General features: G+C 60.3%; 1 protein-coding gene across 5 annotated transcripts in view; it reads left to right on the top strand.

The window, feature by feature from the left end:
* KCNIP2 (potassium voltage-gated channel interacting protein 2) overlaps positions 1 to 20,118 on the top strand; it is a 138,339-nt gene that overhangs the window by 103,038 nt on the left and 15,183 nt on the right. For 2 of the 5 annotated variants that reach the window (XM_074959496.1, XM_074959499.1), the window contains exon 2: positions 18,366 to 18,461. The exons of 2 other annotated variants lie outside the window; for them this stretch is intronic. In XM_074959496.1, coding sequence (XP_074815597.1) covers positions 18,366 to 18,461 — 96 coding nt within the window. Of the gene's footprint in view, positions 1 to 18,365; positions 18,466 to 20,118 lie in introns of all 5 variants that reach the window. One more of the 5 variants, XM_074959497.1, reaches the window with a different exon arrangement.

Here is a 20,118-nt window from a genome sequence, read left to right as displayed (position 1 = left end):
TCGCAGGCGGGCTCTCGATACGCCGGGGCAGGGGGTGGGGGAGGCATAAAGCAAGTGCGATCGATTCTGGCGGCTGAAGGGCCGTATCAATAATTCAGCGAGGAGCGATGGGCCCGGGCTGGGAGGAAGGACGGGCCGGGGAGGGGCCGGCAGGGAGATAAAAGGCCGGGAGAGCCGCCCACGTAATTGAGCCTCAGAGGAATATTAGATGAGCTGGACGGGATGATTAACCTCGGCCTGGGGGGACAGGCTCCCTCCCCCCACTGTTCCCGCTCAGCTGTGCGTGTGCACGCACACAGATCCCGAACCCTGCACACACGGCGAAACACCGCGCGCACAAACATTTGCACAGAAGAAATATTTTGCGCACACGGCCTGTCAAAAATTAGAGGGAATGTTGCTCCCCACCTGTAGTTAATGCTGCACTGGGCGAGTTGAGGGTTAAGCTCTGAGCAAGCCCCCCGGAAACCTCGACCCCCTTCACCCCGCTGCAGCTTTTCCCTTGAGCTGCCCATTCGGTGCTGGCTCCCGGGGGCTGAGCTTGTGCGGGCGTCCCCAGGGTGCGTGAGGCCAGAGAGACGGGTGCTGCGGGGGCGACCCAGGGAGCCGAGTCTCTGAGCCCAGACGGGGTGCAGAGCAAAGCGGGGCAGCCATCAGCCCTGCCGAACCGGCCCAGGGAGCTACGGCCTGGCGAAGGAGAAACAGGGCCGTTGGAGGAACATCGCCTGGCAGGAGGGATTGCCCAGTTCAGTGCCGCAGCGCCGCCCCTCCTGCGCTGTGCAGATGCAGCGCGGCTTGGCCCAGCCGGGATCGGCTGCCTCTCTCCCGGCCGTTCACGTGCCTTGGGCTGCACTGTCCCGTGGTGCCTGGGGTTCTCCTCTTGCCCCCGTGAAACTCCACAGGCCTCAGTGGAGCTGCTCCTGGTGCACTGGGGCAGACCCAGGCTGTATATCCCCAGGCACTTTGGGGCAGCCTCCCACCCCCGTCTCACGTGCCACTTGGCCCTGGAACCTCTGCAGGCTGGGGGAGGCAGCTCCCGGGGAAACCGTCGTCTTCTGCAAGCATCAGGTGGCGTTAAAATCTCTTCCTTGCAGCCTGAGTTCTGGCGGCTGCTGCCAACAGCTCCCTCGGGGCGAGACCAGCGCCTGGCGCAGCTGCCTGGCAGAGAGCCCGGGGGCACTGGAGAGCTGAGACCGGCTGCCAGCCTGGCGCTACGCTCTGCCCTTGCAGCTGGTGGGCGAGGTGCCAACAAGCCCTGTCAATACAGGGAGTGGGACGGCGAGGAACAAGGCCGGGGCGAGGGCTCGGTGGTGAGCCCCCGGAGAGCCAGCTTTGACGATGCAGCGGCCAGCTTCTCTGCAAGGGCCACAGCTGTGATTTGCCTGAGAGCATCCTCTCCTCTCGGCGTCCTGGGGCCCAGGGCCCTGCGAGTCCCTGGCCCACGAGGGGCTTTCCCTGCAGAAGAGGGCGGTGCTATGGGCCACCCTGGCTTCTTGCTTTCCAGAGCTCTGACTGGGCCCCAACTGGAGTATTTGTGTCCAGCCACATGGCAGGAAAGATGTGGACAATTTGGAGAGAGTCCAGAGGAGAACAACACAAATGATGGGAGGTCTAGAAAACATGACCTGTGAGGAAAGATTGAAAAAACTGGCTTTGTTTAGTCTGGAGATGAGAAGACTGAGGGGGACATGAGAACAGTTTTCAAGTACATACAAGGTTGTTACAAGGAGGAGGGAGAAAAATTGTTCTCGTTAACCTCTGAGGCTAGGACGAGAAGCAATGGGCTTAAATTGCAGCCAGGGCGGTTTAGGTTGGACCTTAGGAAAAACTTCCTGTCAGGGTGGTTAAGCCCTGGGATAAATTGCCCCGGGGGGTTGTGGAATCTCCCTCATTGGAGGTTTTTAAGAGCAGGTTGGACAAACACCTGTCAGGGATGGTCTAGTTATTCCGTAGCCCCGCCACGGGTGCAGGGACCGGACAGATGACCTATTGAGGTCCCCTCCAGTCCTACCCGTCTGTGCTTCTGTCAGAGCTGAAGTGGGTTCGCTCTCCCCACACCGGGCATGCTCTGTGCAGATCAAATCCGGGATCAATGGTGACTCTGCGGCAGGATCAAAAGGGGTTTTTAGATTAGATGGTTTAAAAAAATCAACTCAAAGAGACTTTCTAATCAGCCAGGAAGCCGGCTCTCAGCTGTGGTGCTCAGCTGCCTGCTAAGATGGGCTGGGCCTGGCCCTGGCCAATGCTTGATGCAGACCTCAAGGGAAATGCAGGTGTAGGAAGCGGCCGTTGTTGCTGTTTCTAATATGGTGCTTTCCTCTGTAAATTAGCCCTGAGCCCGTCCCTCCGCCAGCTGCAAGGGGTGCTGTCCTGCCGGAGCTGCCACAAGTAACACAGGTTTCAGAGTAGCAGCCGTGTTAGTCTGTATTCGCAAAAAGAAAAGGAGGACTTGTGGCACCTTAGAGACTAACCAATTTATTTGAGCATAAGCTTTCGTGAGCTACAGCTCACTTCATCGGATGCAGCTCACAAAAGCTTATGCTCAAATAAATTGGTTAGTCTCTAAGGTGCCACAAGTCCTCCTTTTCTTTTCACATGTAACACAGAAGCTCTGACGGCTTGGGGTCACCGAACACCGCATGACTTCATTCAGCAAGAACAGGGACATTAGCTCCAGTGTCCTCGCCAAATCCTGGCCTAGCCGATCCCATCCTGCTCGCTAAACTTCCCCTGCCGTTTCAATTGGATGCAGTGTCCTCCTGCACTTTAAGGCCCAGCTGCCACCTGTCACAGAGTCCCCGGGCGATGTTCTGGAACTGCTCCCCACGAAGCCAGGCAGGATTTTGGAGGACCCTCCTCTCTGGGAGCAGCCTGTCTGCAGGACACACAGCTTCCACCTTCCTGGGTCTGACCTCGGAGCATTCAGCCTCCTCTGCCCCCCCGTGCGCTTCCCCCAGCGAGTCCGCTCAGGCAGGGTCCTGGGGGGCCCAGAGGGTCCTGCCCCCCAACTCCGCAGTCAGACGTGGCTCTCAGCCAGCCAGTAAAACAGAAGGTTTATTAGACAACAGGAACACGGTCTAAAACAGAGCTTGTAGGTACAGAGAACAGGACCCCTCAGCCGGGTCCCTCTTGGGGGGCAGGGAGGCCAGAGCCCCATCTGGACGTCCCTCCATTTCCCCAGCCAGCTCCAAACTGAAACTCTCCAGCCCCTCTTCCGGCCTTTGTCCCCTTCCAGGCCAGGAGGCTACCTGATCTCTTGTTCTCCAACACTTTCAGTTGACACCTTTGCAGAGGAGAGGCCCAGGCCATCAGTTACCAGGAGACAGGGTGTCAGCCATTCTCTGTGCAGACACCATCACACTGGCCCTCTCAGGCTCTGCAACCCCCTTATTCCACCACCTAGATACTTAAGAACTGCATAGGGGAAACTGAGGCACCCACACAGTATTCAGAGAAAACGTTAAGAACATTTCCACTTTTTCACACCACCCACTGCTAAACAGCTGCTGTGTTCTGCCCCAGAGGTGGCTGCATTGCAGTGGTGGGTGAAGTGATTCTCCTCCAATGTCCTATCAAGACCCTCCCTGGCAGACCACCATATCTAATGGACCAGAAACCCGCAGTCAGTCAAGGGCCAGCAGCCAGGTTCCCACGTGTAGTTCTCCCCCCTTGGCTTGCAGCATTGGGTGTAGTCATGGGTTTGCTGGACACATGTTTGTTCCAAGTTATTTTCCTTCATTGCAATCTCGGTTTGTGCTGCTCTGAGTTTGAGTCTCGTTTGCAGCCCTGTGGGGGCAGGAGCGATGGGAATGGGTCTCGTCACTGCAGGACTGGGAGCAGCTGCTGGGGTGAAGGTTTCAGGGCCAGGCCCATCCTCAAGCCCTGTTGCAGTTGCTTTTCCAAAACGCGGGCTGAAATCTTTCCAGCTCGGGCTGTGACAGGCCTGGGGAGAGTCGAGCCCAGACCGGGCAGCCGTGCTTGAGAACAAAGAGTGGAGTAAATGCACTTTTCCCACTCATGCAAAATCCTTGGCCCCATCTCTTGGAACAGCTGCATTGTCCAAACGGCCGGGGTTTGGGAGCTGAAATTTGGCAGGACAATCGTCCTCAGCGAGGAGAAGGGCAGAAAGCTGGGCTCGATTTGGCTGAGTTCCACACTATTGGAGATCGCGTCCCTGCTGGGCCCACCAGATTTTTTGGTCTCTGTTTTCTTGCTAAGCCCAAAGCATCCATGCTTGTGAGGGACAGTGGCTGGGCACTGCAGGTGTGTGCTGTGGCAAAGGCGCCGGGGGGGGTTGCTCAGTCCGCCCGCTATCCCAGAAGCAAGCTGTCCGTGGGACACGGGGGAGGGGGGGTCATGCTGGATAAGGCTGCTATTGCAGCGGGGCCTTGGGCTGAACTGGGCAGCTGGAGGCGCGGCTGTCCTCGGAGAGCTGCCGACTCGCCCCGGGAGGGAGAAGAGAAATAGTGGAAAGCTTCGGATCCCAGCAGAGCAGAGAGTTAATTAGCTGACAAGGCGTCCTGGCCTGGATCGGTTATGCTCAGCGGCTCCCAGCTAAGCCAGGACAGGGGGCAGGAGTTCCCCTGGGGGAGGTGGCTGCTGGATCAGAGGGGCCAAGGAACTACAGGGCTGCGAATTTGACATCAGAACAGGTGTGGATCCTCCCACCTGCCATTGGTTAACCCCTTAGCTCTCAGGTCAGCCGGTGCATGGCTCGGGAGCCTTGGGGAAGGGCTGAGCACTGGGCAGGGGGTTGGCGCACCTGTTGGGAGAGGCAGAAGGGCTGGGTAGGCAGGAGCAGGCTCCCGTTGCCCGGCAGGGTCCAGTGGGGAGGTTTTGGGGATGGGGACATACACTGGGGCAGTTGTTTTGGGAGACAAAGCTGCCAGGAGGCCTGTTGGGGGCAGGCAGTGGGTAGCTGGCAGGTTGCGCAGTGTGTGTGTGCAGGGGGGAATTGCCCCAGGTTGCTGAGTGGGGCAGGCAGGGAGCTGTAAGGGTGAGAGGTTGAGGCTGGGGGCCAGCGGGGCACGTACTTTGGTGGGGTGGGGTGGGGGGTGGTTGACTTTGCCCTTCTTGGTGCTAATAGGTTGGCAGGTGCCCCCGGCGAGACAGTGTGCCCATGCCATGCTGAGCAGCGCCCTCCCGCTGGCCCCGCTCAGGCATCCGGCCCTGTAATTGGTAGGGAGATGTAGGAGCAGGGGAAGAAGCCCCCTCCCCCCGCAAAGAGCTGGGGATCCCCACCTCTGGCAGCCGGCTCTCCCTTTCGCAGCTCCAGCCGGAAAGGTGCGGGGGGGGACGGGACGTGCGTCTCCCGGGAGGGCCGCAGAGGAGCGGTAGCTGCAGACAAAGGCAACGGTCGGGTGTCTGGCAGTGAAGTGGTGAAATAGCAGAGGGGTGCGGGTGGGGCTGGGGGCAGGGACATGGCCGCCAGTGTGTGTGTGCCAGGCCCCCTCTTTCAGATGGCCAAGGAGTGACCGCAAGGACTGACCCCAGTGCTGTGTGGGGTAAGTGCCAATAGACCCCTGTAATCAGGACTGCATTAGGAGTGGGATGATCCCAAGAAACTGGGGAGGGTCTAACCCCAAAGCCCAGGGGGCTCAGCCCTCCTGTGGGGGCCAGGCTCAGTGGCTGGGGAAATGGCATCTTGCTCCCACTGCCCATGCTCGAGGGGATGCGATCACGGGGCTGTGTGGGGGCTGAGGAAGCAGCTGGCCTAATCCTGCTGCTGGAGGCCTGGGTTCCTCTGGGCCAGCACCAGCGAGGTACCTGGGGAACTCCAGCCCTCCCTGCCCCACGCACAGTGCAGGAGGGTTCTCATTCCCAGGCGGACGGCTCCCCACTGTCCCCGATCCACCTGTGTGGGGATCACTGAGGGGCGCGTGGGGTCACCACCTGCAGCCAGGCGAGGCTCGGTAACTTACGAGGAAATGAGCAATTCCCCTATGGCTCTGAGCGGGGCAACAATGGCACGAACTGCCCTGTGCCCTTGGCCCCGGGCTCCCAGCCCCCCGGGAGGCACTCAAGCGTTACCCCGACTTCACAGCTGGGGTGAAGAGAGAGATTCTGACACTGAATCGTGACCGAGATCCCGGCTTGGCCATCTGCCCTAACCACGAGGTGAGCTGGCCGCCCGTAACCCAGAGAGCCAGGGTAGGGGATTTGGGAGGTGGCACTTGGCTCTGGGTCCGATACTGAAACCCCAGTGAGGCATCAGACATATGGCGGGCTCAGAGGTGCATTAGTCCAGAAGCAGCATGAAATCAAGATTCTGCTCACTGATGGACATTAAAATCCCTGTGGCATTCAGTGCCCCCTCCAACCCAATCCAAGGCCCGATCCAAATCCAACCTGGGGTGGCTACTTCCTGTCACCTAAACATACAGGTCAGTTTCAACTGAATTTAAAAATAAATCTTCACCTCCTAGCCTCTGTGGTTGTGCAGTGTTGCTGTGTGCTGTTAAGTAGATGTTGTGTGCCACCCCAGAGGTGGCTGCATTTCAGCAGTGGGCTCCGTAATTCCTTTGTATGGCTTTTGACTCTTGCAGGCTGAATGGTGATATTAGTATAGTTAGATAGCCCAGCCAAAATGTTTCTCAAATGCACCCGCTGTGGGCGCATGCGACCACCAGGGTTTTTTCTTGTGGCCCTTCCCTGGGAGCACCAGTAGGAGTTGGGCTCTGCCCCCCTCTGGAGCCACAAACACCAGAGGAGCAGGCAGCCCGTGTGAGTTCCCCATTTTCCCAGGAACAGTGGGGCTTGGGCTTCCAGCTTCAGCCCTGGGGTGTTGGGTGGCAGGCTCCAGCCATGGGGTTTCGGGCTCCAGCCCTGGGATCACCACCCTCCCCCATCGCCTCTGGCCCCTGGTGCCTCCCCCAGCCCTCTGTTGCCCCGGCCCCTGCTGCCTCCCTACCCACCTCTCCATTCAGGGCTTAATTTGTCCCCTGGCTTGCCAGGGCTGAGTAAGTCTGCTGTGAAAAGCAAAATTAACAAACAGAAATATCAGTTTTCACAGCAGCAGACTTACTAGCTAGCAAGTCTAAAAAACAAAAACAAACCAGCAACCAAAAACCCAAAAGAAACAACAAAAAAGCCAAGAACGTGCAAAGCACCTTATTTGTGTTTCTAGTCTGTCTAGGTCCAGTAAACAATAGCGACAACTGTACGTTATTTTGATTATTGAGTCTGCAAAAAATAACCAACATAAATCAATGACACTGATCTGGACATGTCTAGGTGCATATTCGTTTGTTTTTCCTAAAGTTAATTAAGTATTTTAGGAAAAATTCCCAGAGCGGCCACCAGCAAGCGTTGGTGGCCACACTCTGAGGCCACCAAAATTATGTTGTGAGAACCCCCTAGGGTAAGTTCTCTCTCGGGAGCCAGCAGGGATGGCTTTCCGGGAACAAGCAGCTTCCTTATTGCAGGAAGCTTTGGTTTGTGTCCAGCATTGTAAGTTACAAAGCGCGAACCTCCCTGCCCTCCATTAGCATGGAAAGCAGCTGGAGAGATGTTTTATTTTCTCCCCGGGAATCCAGTGGGATTTCTCCAGTTCTGGAGGGCTGGCACGTGATCCTAAAGTGCATCCCCCCTCTTCCGTGTCCTAAGTGCTCTCTGATCCGCATAGCTCCTTGCAGCCACCAGCGCCGGGTGCGGACGGGTCTGACTCGAGCTGCTCACACATGCCTTTGAGCAAGCGGCTTCCTGGCTCACTCCACGCTACGCGGCAGCCGTCCTGTTGTGACCTTGGGGGAATTATGTGCACTGAAAGGAACTAAGCTGTTTTTAATTGAGGCAACATGCAACGTCAGATAGCAGGAAAAACCTCTGTGCTTCTTTCACGGAGGCTGCCTGCTGGGGGAGGAGTTCCCAGGGTACTTAGCTGTGATTTGCAAAGGACTTTGGGCCGCGAGGGTGCTGAACAAGGTGGCCTGAGCAGGTGGGTGACCTCCTCCGCACCTCTGGAGCCCTAGGGCAAATCCACCCTGACCCGCAAGCTCTGCATAGAGCTGGGCAAAAATTTTCAGACCAAAACAGCAGATTCAGGCCCATCCAAAACATTTTGCAAATTCATGACTTTTTCACCAAATTGTCCCGTGCAAAGTGCCAGGCGTGAGGCACGACTGATTTCATTGTCCCTACTAAAGGGGAGCCTGGCCTAGCCCTGCATAGCTCCCTGGCCTTCCTCGGCAGCTCACTCCAGTCCTGAGGGGTCCTGTATCGTTTTCCCCCCGAATCTGTAACCCAGGTGTTCCCCGCCGCAGGTGGCTTAACCCCAGCTATGGCTCGTTCTGTCGCCGCTAACTAACGAGGGTATTTTACAGCGCAGGAGAATTATTTGCACCGGCTGGAGCGGTGATGCTGGAGCAGCTGGGAGTCGGAAAGGTCCCCCCATAATCCTCCCTCTCCCATCACCTTAGCAGGTCGATTTCCACCTCTTCTCCAGACCACACTGAGGCTGTCCAGTGCCCTTGACCGCTCCTTGATGGCTGCACTGGCCTGGCTCCATTTCAGCCTGGGTCCTCTACTCTGGAAACGCACCCGGAGACCCTGTGCCCCAGCTCTGCAGGAGCTGGGGGGCCTGGCTGAGGGACCGGGGAAGCACCTGGGAGAGCTGACCTGAGGACGGTGATGGATGAGCCGGGGACGGTGGGTCTGAGAGGGGAGAAGGTGGGGGTGGAGGGTAAGGGGATGGGGGTGGGGTGGGCATCAGCAGTATGAAAGTAGCAGCTGGATTTGACACCTGCAACGTCCCACCCTTGGCCCAGAGAGGAGCAGCCGGAGGCACGAGGGGCAGCCGCTTGTGACCCAGTAGGGAGCGGGGTGGATTGACCGGGGAATGTCGTCCAGTTCTTCTGGGCCTGGGGATGGGAGAGCGGGGGATGAGCCTGTCACCTGAGCCAGGAAGGGGGTGGGGCCAGGTGACACCTTGGCCCGGGAAACTGGACAAAGGCTGCAGGAGAGAGCGGGGGGGGGGGGGGGTTTGGTTTCAGTTTTGGGCTGGGTGGTGGAACGCAGGGAACCCCAAGGCTGGGGTCTAAGCTCCCTGCCCCCCAGAAGGACTGGACTGAGGGGTCCTGGTTGTATCCACAAGCTCTGTTTTGGACTGTGTTCCTATTGTCCAATAAACCTTCCGCTTTACTGGCTGGCTGAGAGTCACGGTGAATCCCAGGAAGAGGGGTGCAGGGCCCGGACTCCCCCACACTCCGTGACACTGCTCACTGGAGTCAGAGCCCGGGGCCGGGGGGGAGCTGCAGCCCTCAGCTTCATGCCCGAGCTGCTCAGGGGCCATGCAGTCGAACGCGGCCCTGAGCGCGGGGAAGCCAGGTTGGGAGGGCGGCGGGGTCGGCGTGGTGCAGGACGCACTGAGTGCCCGGGGGCAGCCGGCTTCGTGGGTGCAACGGGCCCTGGTTTGCGATGGCGCGGAGCGGCACTGGGGTGAGAATGACGTGGATCTCACGGGGCACTAGCCATCGAGTTCTGGGGGCTCAGGGGAGCCAGGTCTGAGCCCCATCAAAGCCAATGGCCATTTTCACCGTTGGCTGCCGGGGAAGCAGCCAGGCTCGGATTCCTCCCGGGGGCTGCACGTCTGGAGTCACCGCAGCAGGCCCTGGCCCTGGCAGCAGGTTTGGGCTGAGGCTGAGTCCGCTGGGCAGGGAGGGGCCAGGGAGGGGGTTATTTTGGGTGCCCAATTATCTCCCAGCCTGGAGGGCATGAGGAGGGGGCAGCTTCTCCGGAGCACACGGGCTGCAGAATCCCTGCTCCTGGGGGTGGCTCTCCCCCTCCTCTGCTTCCCCACCTGTCTCCCTCCTCCCCTCTGCCTCCCCTTTAAGCACGGGGGGCTCGCTGCTCCAGGGATGCAACCTGCCCCCTCCAGGTCTGGGCTTATCCCTCGGGCGCCAGGACGGAGCCAGCCCCCAGGCAGCCGTGGTCCTGCTTCCTACAGCCCCTGTCTGGGATGCAGCTGGCTAGGGTGGGTTGTTCAGGTCCCGTGGCACCCCCTGCCCCAGCTGGGAAGCCCTGGCAGAGTTGCCCACTAAAGCAAGGCAGGACAGCAGAACGTCAATCTTTGGGGTCCAGCTCCATGAGACTCTCTCCCCCACCTCCCCAGTCCCATAGTCCCATGTGTTGCTGCGGGGGCTATTCCCATCTGGGAGGGGGAGGATTTTCAGGCTAGTGAGGGCGTGAAGCGCTCAAAGCTGCCTTGTGGCTAGCATGGCCCCCTGCTGCCTGGCTGGCTCCATCCAGCCCCCTGTACTGCACGTGGCCAGCCGGGTGGGGGTCAGCCGGGGCAGACCCCCAAGCAGCAGTGTCGGACCTGCATTGCCCTGGGGACCGGGTCGGGCTGCAGGGGACATGCTGGGCAGCCGCCCGCTCGAGGCTGCCTGCCGGGGTGGGCACTGGGGAGCCGGGCTGGCGAAGTGCCTGGATCCTGCCCAGGACCTCCAAGAGCACAAGCCTTGGAGCCTGGACCCTCGTGCCAGCGGGCGGGAGCGGGGCTGGTGCCATCGTCCCAGGAGGCGGCTGGGAGCCGGGGTTCCCGCCATTCCAGGGCGGAGGCATCGCGCACCTTTCAGCCCAGTGCTGTGTTTATTGTAGGGTCTTTTGGAGCGGGGAGGGGGGGCCTGGGCACTGGCTTGGTATTGTGGGGGGGCCGGTGCAGAGCGTGTGGGTTTGCTGGTGTACGCGCCTGGTCCCTGCACACTGGCTTGCGGTCGAAGGGTTGGTCTGGGCCCCTGGTTTGTTTACGTAGGGTCCCTGTTGTTTGCGTAGGGTCCCTTCGGAGGGCTGAGTTCCCCGTTGCGAGCTGGTTCCTCACATGCATGCGGCCCAGTGCTGGGCAGCTGCCGCGCCCGTTGACACGCAGGCCAGGCTGTGATGTACCCAGTGGCTTTGCAGGCTGTCCCTCCGGGGAGGGCCCTGGGGCACCAGCCAGGTCACTTAGCGCCGGTCCAGCTGCCCTGGCACTCGGTTAGGTGTGGAGCGGCTGATCCTGGGGGTGCACGCCTGCGAGCAGCGCTGCAATGGGAATGGGGATTACCTCGTAATAATGGGATCCCAGCCAGGACCTGCTCCCTTTCCAGCCTGATAAGGAGAGCGAACTCCTGTGGTGGGTGTCACAGAGTGTGGGGGAGTCAGAGCCCTGCACCCCACTTCCTGTGATTCACTGCGACTCTCAGCCAGCCAGCAAAAACGGAAGGTTTATTAGACAACAGGAACACAGTCCAAACCAGAGCTTGTAGGTACAGACAACAGGACCCCCTCAGTCCGGTCCATCTGGGAGGCAGAGAGCTTAGACCCCAGCCCTGGGGCTCCCTCCCTTTCCCCCAGTCCACTTCCAAAAATCAAACCCCCTCCAGCAGTCTCCCCCAGCCTCCCCCCGGCTCCTACTCCAGCCTTTGTCCAGTTTCCCGGGAAAGGTGTCATCAGGCCCCAACCCCCTCCTGGCTCAGGTATCCTCCCTCCAGTGAAACCCCCCCTGCTATCCCATCCTCAATGCAGACTCCCAGTAAAACTCCCTGCGACATCCCCAGGTCAATCCGCCCCACTCCCTGCTGCGTCACCCTGGGCTCTCGCTGATCAGGCCAGGTCCTGCCCAGGCAGGTGCCAGGATCACGCTGTGCCGCTCGCAGAGATGCTGCGCCAGCAGGCGGAGAGTAGCCAGGGCTACAATCGTCAGCCCAGTATCCTGCAACCTATCCCTACTGAAAGCACAGTCCGAAATCCACCCGGATCCCAGCTGGAGTTCAGCTCCCACCCTCAGATCACTGAGCACTGGCTCTGGAAAGCTGCTTGTCACAGGACCTGCAGTAACCCCTTCCACTGCTACAGCCCTAAGAGATCCCACCAGATCCAGTTACTGGCAGAGATCAACAGCAGGCCACCAGGAAGCAACCACTCACCACATCCAACAGCTACCCCAGCTAGTCCTGGAGCACACGGCAGGTTATGAGGGACAGGGTGCTGACCGGATCCAGCCAGGCACAGTGGCCCGCTCTGCAGATCTAGGCATCTCTGCTTCGTTCCTCACGTGCCCTGGGATTGCTTCTCCGATCCGGGAGTCGGAGTCCTTCTGAACAGCGCGCTGGGAGGTTCCGGTTCACTCGGGGCGTCGGGCAGGGTGCAGGGTTGTGCGCTCGTGTGTCTGTTCCTTTTGCAAAACCCCTGAGCTGTAGGGCACCATATGGGCTTCCAGCGGCTGCTGAAATACTCCCTGAGTCGTCTCTGTTTGCATGTCTGGGGCAGGTTGGCTGGTAGGTTGACTGGGTCGTGGCGAGGGGGATAGGGGGCCGCGTGTGTGGGGTGTGATGCTGGCTCAGTAAAGAACAGTCTGCTGACCCAGTGTGCAGGCGAGGCGTGGTGGGCGAGTAGGATCCCTTTGGATCGTCGGCGAGAGTCCCCCATGGGCTTCCGGCGTCTGCCGCAGAAGCGAACAGGGCCCTAGCTGGCCTGCGGATGTTGGTGTATAGTTAAGACACAGGGTATCTGGAACCCAGCCGGGCCCCTGTGGTTTCCCCGTGTCTCAGTGTTGTGTAGAGAGAAAAGACACAACCAGGAGCTAACCCGCAACGGGCCTTTCCAGCCCAGTGTCCCACAGAGGCAGGAGAGCAAAAGCCAGGACAGCAAAAAACAAACCCACCCCAAACCAACCCAAACAACTGCCCTCCCTCCATGGTTAGGCTGCATGTGCTGACATTAGCCCCCCCCCTTGCCTCCCTCGCGGACCCCTGGAACTTGCCCCTGTTCGATTTCCATCCTTAAGAAATGTCCATGTGTTTTGTTTCTTCTTTATTTTTACAAACTAAAGTGTAACTTGCACCCGACTTGACCTGCTGCACGTGCATTTACCTGCTGCCTTTGTGAGTTGAACTGGAGTTTCTTCTCTGTTGCATCTTTCTCTGTGTGTGATGGTTCCTCTGTCTCTCCCTCCCTCCCCCCCGCCCTCCCTTCCTGGATGTCCTGCCCCCGTGGTGCGATGCACAATCATTCTGCGGTGCATTGCTTGGGTCGCCTTTTATCCCTGGGCTGCGGTGAATTCCCACAGCCCGGTTCAAGCACTGTTGAGGACAGGGCCCAGAACTAGCCCGGTGATGCTTGAAGGGTGAAATTTGCCGCTGTGCCTAGTACGCAGCCTAGGCATTAGTGTGATGCACACGCCTTTTAGGACTTGTGCTGACCCTCTGGTGAATTTCACCTTCAAGCCGCAGTGTCCCTTTCCCACTGCACGTTAAAGCCCCCAAAAAGCAGCTCTGACAGGACAGCATCTTATTACTCATCAGATCTGCCCCCTGCCAGACAGACAGACAAATGAATAGTCAGGCCAAGCACAGAGACAGCACCAGGAAGGTGAGCTGGCTTCTCTTCAGGTCGGATTGCGCCAGTTTTAGAATCACCGTGCACAAGCCAGGAAAGACCCAGCTTGTGTTTCAAATCTCAGGGGCCTTTGCAGGGCTGGTAATTTAACCTGGAGATTGAGAGACTGGGTGGAAGAAATTGGCTGGGGCTGGCTAGCAGTTATTTTTGTCAGAGGGTCTTTTTTAGGTTAGGGGTTTTTTTAATGAAAAGTGACTTTATGCATAAAATAAAACTTTCCCACCCAACATTTGTATTGTGTGAAATTTCCCCTTTTTTTGTCTGACATTGGAAACAGAAGAAAATCATTTAGAATCAAAATCAGCTTTGGGGTGTTTTCTTCTCCCCGCCCCTCTTTTCTTCCACTAGCAAACAGGGGTGGAGGAGAGAAAGTGGGAAACTCCCCAGGTGACCCGGTCTGGGTTCAGTCGTGTTTGAATCCTTTGGAACCGGTTCATTGAGAAATCAGAAAATTCAGGAAAAAAATTTTTTTTAATGAAATGAAAATTGGTTGTTTGCAGTTTCCCTAAGAAATAATATAAAACTGAGCCATGAACCCAGAACCCCACGTTCCCATGGCCACGTGGACTTGTCAGGGCAGAGCTCAAATTTCAGGGGTTGCCCTACCTCCCCCCACCCCCGGATCTCAGCAATACTAGGGTTCAGGGATCCCTGAGTCCTGTCACCCAGACTGCAGCAGCGTCCAGACGGGCCCTGCCTCTGGAGCCTGGGGACCCTGCCTGCGCCCAAACGCTGAGCCACTGCCACCCAAACAGCTGCCGTGCCAGTGGCTGAGGAGCAGCAATGGGCCCAGACCTGTAGGACACTGGTTCGAATCTAGCTCACGCTGTAATGGCTCAGCGTAGTGACTCAGGACTGCTCAGTGCTCTGTGATGACCTGCTGGTCCCAGTTCCCACCCACAGCCCGATACCCCCGCCAGCCGCAGCTAGGGGCGTTTCAGCAGAGGTCGAGGGTTAACTGGGGGACTGAGTCCCGTGTGCACAGGGAGGAGAAGGGCTGTCGGTAAAACCTCTCCGCTCTCCTCCTACTCCACCCCACTGGGCTGGTGCTGGAAATATTTAATTCTCGTGTAGATGGGGGGTGTCTAACGCCCCAGCCTTGCGGGGCAGAGCGGGGCAGCGCTGTGCGTAGGGAGCCCCAAAGAGACCCTGCACCCGTCAGCATCAGTCCCGCCCCCCTGCAGCTGTTCCTTTCCTCGGGGGGCCGTGTCCCGGTGCTGCTCTGTCCCCTCTTGTCCGTGTCGTCCAGGGAGGCTGCTGCGCTCTGAGCCTGCTGGCCTGAGACAACCCGAAGGGGCCCCAGGGACAGGGAGGGCGTGGGTGGGCAGACCTGGGCATGCCAGTTGGAGGGGCAAGGGCCCAGTCCAAGGGATTTAATTTGGGGCAGGGGGACTGATGAAAGCCCAGACTCTAAGCAAGGAGGGCAGATGGGGGGTGCTGTGCTGGGGAGTCCCTGCTGCCTGGCACCCCCCAGGGCCTGGCAAAGAGCTCCTGAGAGCCTCCCTACAAAGCCAGGGATCCCCCCCCGCCCCCGGCCCCACCTGCACCTGCAGCAGGGACAGCTCAGTGCAGGGAGCTGCATGGGGGGGCCGGAGACATGTTGAACCTCCTTCCCTGCCATGTCAGCATTCAGCAGAGGAAGGAGCAAGTGGGATGGTGTCTGGAACCCTTGAGGGGGCTGTGGCAGTGCTGGGGGGCACTGCCCTGGCAGGGGGGGTGTAGGGCAGAGGTCCAAGGCAGAGTCAGCTGTTGAAGTCAGAACAGGCCCTTACTACTGACAGGGCCAAGAGACGGGCTGGGAATTAGAGCAGCATTGCTCAAGAGGGGGCTGCGGGTCGGGAGTGAGGGGCCCTGGCAGAGCTGGGTCGGGGAGCCCAGGCTGGGCTAGCCAAGGGCTGCGGGTCGGGAGTGAGGGGCCCCGGCAGAGCTGGGTCGGGGAGCCCAGGCTGGGCTAGCCGAGGGCTGCGGGTCGGGAGTGAGGGGCCCCGGCAGAGCTGGGTCGGGGAGCCCAGGCTGGGCTAGCCGAGGGCTGCGGGTCGGGAGTGAGGGGCCCCGGCAGAGCTGGGTCGGGGAGCCCAGGCTGGGCTAGCCGAGGGCTGCGGGTCGGGAAGTGAGGGCCCCGGCAGAGCTGGGTCGGGGAGCCCAGGCTGGGCTAGCCGAGGGCTGCGGGTCGGGAGTGAGGGGCCCCAGCAGAGCTGCGTGTGATGGTGCAGCTCTTTGCTCACGTTAATCCTGGGCTCTCCGTCCCAGCCCAGAACCCAGAGTTCCCTCTCTGGAGTCCCCGGGAGTGAGGAATGAGCCGTGTCTGGCCCAGCTCAGTCTCGGGGGCAGGGGCAGTTTCCATATCCGAAGCCCGGGGGTTCTCGTGGGGGTCTGATGCTGTCATGCTGCCTTGTCAAAGCCCCACGGAGCAATGACAGCCTTACCCCCGGCTCCTTCTGGCTGTCTCAGACCAGGGCCCTGCGGGTCTGATCCCGCCCGCCTGCCTGCCCGTCCACCCATCTGCCCGCCAGTCTGCCTGTCCACCCATCCGCCTGCCCACTCATCCATCCACCCGCCCGCCCGTCCACCCATCCGCCCACCTGCCTGCCCGTCCACCCATCCGCCCACCTGCCTGCCCACTCATCCATCTCCCCGCCCGCCGTGCTGTGCGAGTTGCATGTTGCAGTTTAATTTGTGCGGCTCTGTTTTGTGTTTTATTCATTTTCAAACAAGCGTTGTGTGTGGGGAAAGGAACAAACCCAGCCGCACTCACAGCAGCTTCCCCTCCCTGGCCAGCGCCTCTCTCCCCCCAGCCTCATCGCGGGGTCTGGGCCATCAGTGGCTGCTAGTCTGAAATCACAGACTCCTGTCTCGGACACGGTCAGTTCCTCAGTGCACTGATCCCTGGGATCTTAGCCGTCCCTGACCAGCCCCTGCAGCTCCCGCACCTCCCTGGGGATCCTGGGGCAAGCCCCAAACCCCTGCCACGTGCCCTGGGAGAGGTCCCCTCCTAAGCCCACAGCTGGCGATTGCTTGTGACCCAGAAGCCCTGGCATTAGGGGTCTAATCCCACCCATGGGCCAAGCTGCCATCAGGGTGTGAAGTCCTAACCCCAGTGTCCTTGATAGAGGTTGATTTCAGTGGGGCCAGGGCCCCCTCCTGGGGGCAGAGCCCCTGTCCTGCTCCCCTCCCTGGTGTGACGAAGTGGGACTGTTCTTAATGTTCAGTTGTCACGGAGTCCCCGGGCGATGCTCTGGAACTGCTCCCCATGAAGCCAGCCAGGACTCTGGGGAAGTCTCCTTTCTGTGAGCAGCCTGTCTGCAGGACACACAGCTCACACAGCTTCCACCTTCCTAGGTCTGACCTCAGAGCATTCAGCATCCTCTGCCCCTCCCTGCGCTTCCCACAGCGAGTCCGCCCAGGCGGGGTCCTGGGGAAGCCAGAGGGTCCTACCCCCAACTCCGCAGTCAGATGTGACTCTCAGCCAGCCAGTAAAACAGAAGGTTTATTAGACGACTGGAACATGGTCTAACACAGAGCTTGTATGTGCAGAGAACCGGACCGCTCAACTGGGTCCATTTTGGGGGGCACTGAGCCAGACAACCCCATCTGCCCTTCACTCCATGTCTCCAGCCATTCCCAAACTGAAACTCCCTCCAGCCCCGCCCTGCTCTGGGCTTTGTTCCTTTCCCCGGGCCAGGAGGGCACCTGATTCCTTTGTTCTCCAACCCTTTAGCTCTCACCTTGCAGGGGGAAGGGCCCAGGCCATCAGTTGCCAGGAAACAGGGTGTCGGCCACTGTCTGTGTCCAGACCCCTGCACACACCTGCCCTCTAGGGCTCTGCAATGATCATACACTCTTACCCCACCACCTAGATACTTAAGAACTGCATAGGGAAACTGAGGCACACCCACACTATTCAGAGGAAACATTAAGAACAGTCCCACTTCGTCACACCTGGCTTTTAGACCAGTGGCTTGAGCTGTTGATTGACCCAGGAGATTCTGTGGTGTGCTCAGATGTTTGTTGCCCACAGGGAGTTACGGGAGTGTCCCTGGGGAATGTCACCAGTTTGGCCCCCCTATAATTCATACGTGGGGAGCGGAGCAGGAGCGCTGGCTGTGGGGGAAGCTCCTGGCTACTCCAGCCCCAGCCTCTCCCAGCAGGGGGTGCTGTAGGGAGCGGGGCAAGAGCTGGCTGTGGGGGGCGCTCCCAGCTACTTCAGTCCCAGCCCATCTTGCCCTAAGGACCCCCAGCGATGGCCATTCCCTCCCTCCCTCGGTGAGGCTGTGCCGATGGCTAATTCCCTCCCTACAAAAAAAAAGAAAAAGCCAGAGGTTCGGCCCCCTCCCCTTAGCTCCTGGCCAGTGGCACCTCCCCACTGACCTGCGGGCAATCATGGTCCATGCGCTACGTCTCCGAATGGCCCAAGCCGAGACCCCGCACAGACGCTACCCGCTCCCCGCTCCTGCGTAACTCGCCAACTCCCCCGGTGACCAATGCACAAACAGGGTCGACCTTGGATGCCAACAGCCTCTCAGGGTCCAAAGCAAGCCTGAAAATTCCAGCCAGCCTATCACCCTCTCCAGAGCGGGAACAGCCTCTCCTCTCCCCAGCAGCAAAGCCGGGACCCCCTCCTTCTGGCAGCAGGAAAGGGGGAGCACCTGTGCTAAGGGGAGATCTGCCTGTGGGCACCCCAAAATCCCTCAGGCCCTGCAGCCCAATAGTCACCCAGTGGTTCCCCACCCTCCAAGCTAAAGCTGGCCTGGCTGAATATGGGTGGGGCTGTGGGCAGGCGAAGGGTTTGTTCCTATTCCCACAGGGCTCGCGGGGAGCCGGGGGCAGAGCTGGGCCCTGCTGCCCTATGCCTCTCAGGCTGCATGCGTCTCTCCCTGCCCGCAGCTCCCGTGTCTGGCATGGCTGGGTCTTACCTCTGGCTCGTCGCTGGGGGGGGCAGGGGACGGGCTGCTGCTTTGTTAACTCTTCTGCTTGGTGACTCTTGTTTTTTCTAGGCAACCCGCCCGGCCAAACCAAAAAAGCCCTGAAGCAGCGACTCCTCAAACTGCTGCCCTGCTGCGGGCCCCAATCCATCCCCTCAGTCAGCGAAAGCAAGTGCCGCTTCTTCCCTTTGCGTGTGTGTGGCCCCGGGGGGGGACGCTCTCCCTGGGACAAGGGGCACCATCGCCCCTTCATGCAGCCGGGACGCGGGGATATGGCACGGGCGATTCTGCCCCAGGCCCAGGGGACGGACTGGGGGGTACAGGGTGAGGGTGATGTATTGGCACAGGCAGTGTGGGCCGAGGGTAGCGGCATCTTGCAGGCAGCTGGGCACCCGGAGGCATGCTCAGAGCCAAGCCGCTGTGCACTGGTGCAAACCTGGGGGGTTACCGGCCGCACTGGCCAAAGCCCCAGGAAACCTGCAGTCGCCCCAGGGAACCAGGCGGGGTGGGAGCGTGTAGGTCTTGCCTCCTTCTCGACCCGTCCCTCCTCCTGGCTGGTCCTGTGCCACTGGTCTCAGCGGTGTCGCTCCTGAGTCAAGCCCACCGGGGTCCGGCCCATTCTCTGCGCTCCTGGCCGGATTTGTGTTCGAGTCTTGCTCCCGCCACCCTGTCCACACCCAGCCTGAGCCGAGCTCCCCGGTCCCCGGGGCAGCGTGTTCTGCAGGGCCCAGCCGGGTGTCCTGCAGGAGGGAATCTGCTGAAACCAGCGGAGTGACGCTGCCCAGCAAGTGACTTTCCAGATCTGCTGGGAGCAGGGTCCAGGCCACGCTCTGAGCTGGGCTGGTGCCAGCCTGCTGTCCTGGTGCCCCGGGGGAGGCGCCATCAAGCGCTGGCCTGACAGATCCTTTCCATCTCAACAGCCCAGCAGGCTGCTGCCCATCCAGAGCCCCAGGGGGCTGACATAACTGCTGGGCCTGTGCGCGGTGAGAGGGCCGTGCCAGGGGAGCCGGTGCCAGTCGCGGAGGGGCTCTCCTCGGCACCATCCAAACTGGGCATCGACGTTCAAATCTGCAATCCACCCTCCAGCGGACAGGGTCAGGAGGGACCAGCGGGTGCCTACTGGGAACACTGGCGTGCCCGTCTGTCAGCGCCTGCCCTCCACGGGACTCTTCGCGCCCCTGTGCCTACAGAAGGGGAGCGCACCGCACAGAGGGGGAGCGGACAGGCAGACCTGCCCTGGGCACCGGACTCCCATCTCCAGAGTCCCGGGGGCCTGCTTTGAGTCCCCGCTCCCCATCTCATTAAGCGCCCGGCCAGCGGGTCACGCGGATGGGGGAAATGGATGGGGTCGAGCCCCGTTGCTGATGTTCAGTGATCGGAGGGACCCCCAAGGGAAAGCAGGGGGCGGGGGCGGAACTCAGCGAGTGCTTCCAGCGCAGGCAGTCGCGTGGGGCCGGCTCCCGTAGCAGCGTCTCGCCAGTTAAACCAACCTCCAGGCAATGGGGAGGAGCCGGCATGCGAAGGGTGGGTGTCCTGGGACATCCAGCCCCGGGCGCCTCGGAGGAGCGGCCATGCCGTGCCTTATGGTGTCAGTGCCCAGCCCTGCCTGTGAATCTGGGCTCAGGCCTGGCCTCGGGGCCCGTGCCCACTGTCCCTGCAGCAGGGTTCAGGTTCCCCCATGCTGGGTGGCGGAGAGTGGGGGAAGAGCAGCGGGGAGTGGGGTGCCAGTCGGGCAGAGCCTCTCCACCACTTGCTGGGACAGGGCAGGGCGACACTCAGAAGACCGGAGAGACCCAGCGACCGAGCGACTCCCACAGCCCTGGGC

Source organism: Natator depressus, chromosome 7, assembly GCF_965152275.1.
Source record: "Natator depressus isolate rNatDep1 chromosome 7, rNatDep2.hap1, whole genome shotgun sequence".
Classification (NCBI taxonomy): Eukaryota; Metazoa; Chordata; order Testudines; family Cheloniidae; genus Natator; species Natator depressus.
The sequence above is the reverse complement of the archived record's forward strand: the minus strand, read 5'-3'. Positions and strand labels throughout refer to the sequence as shown.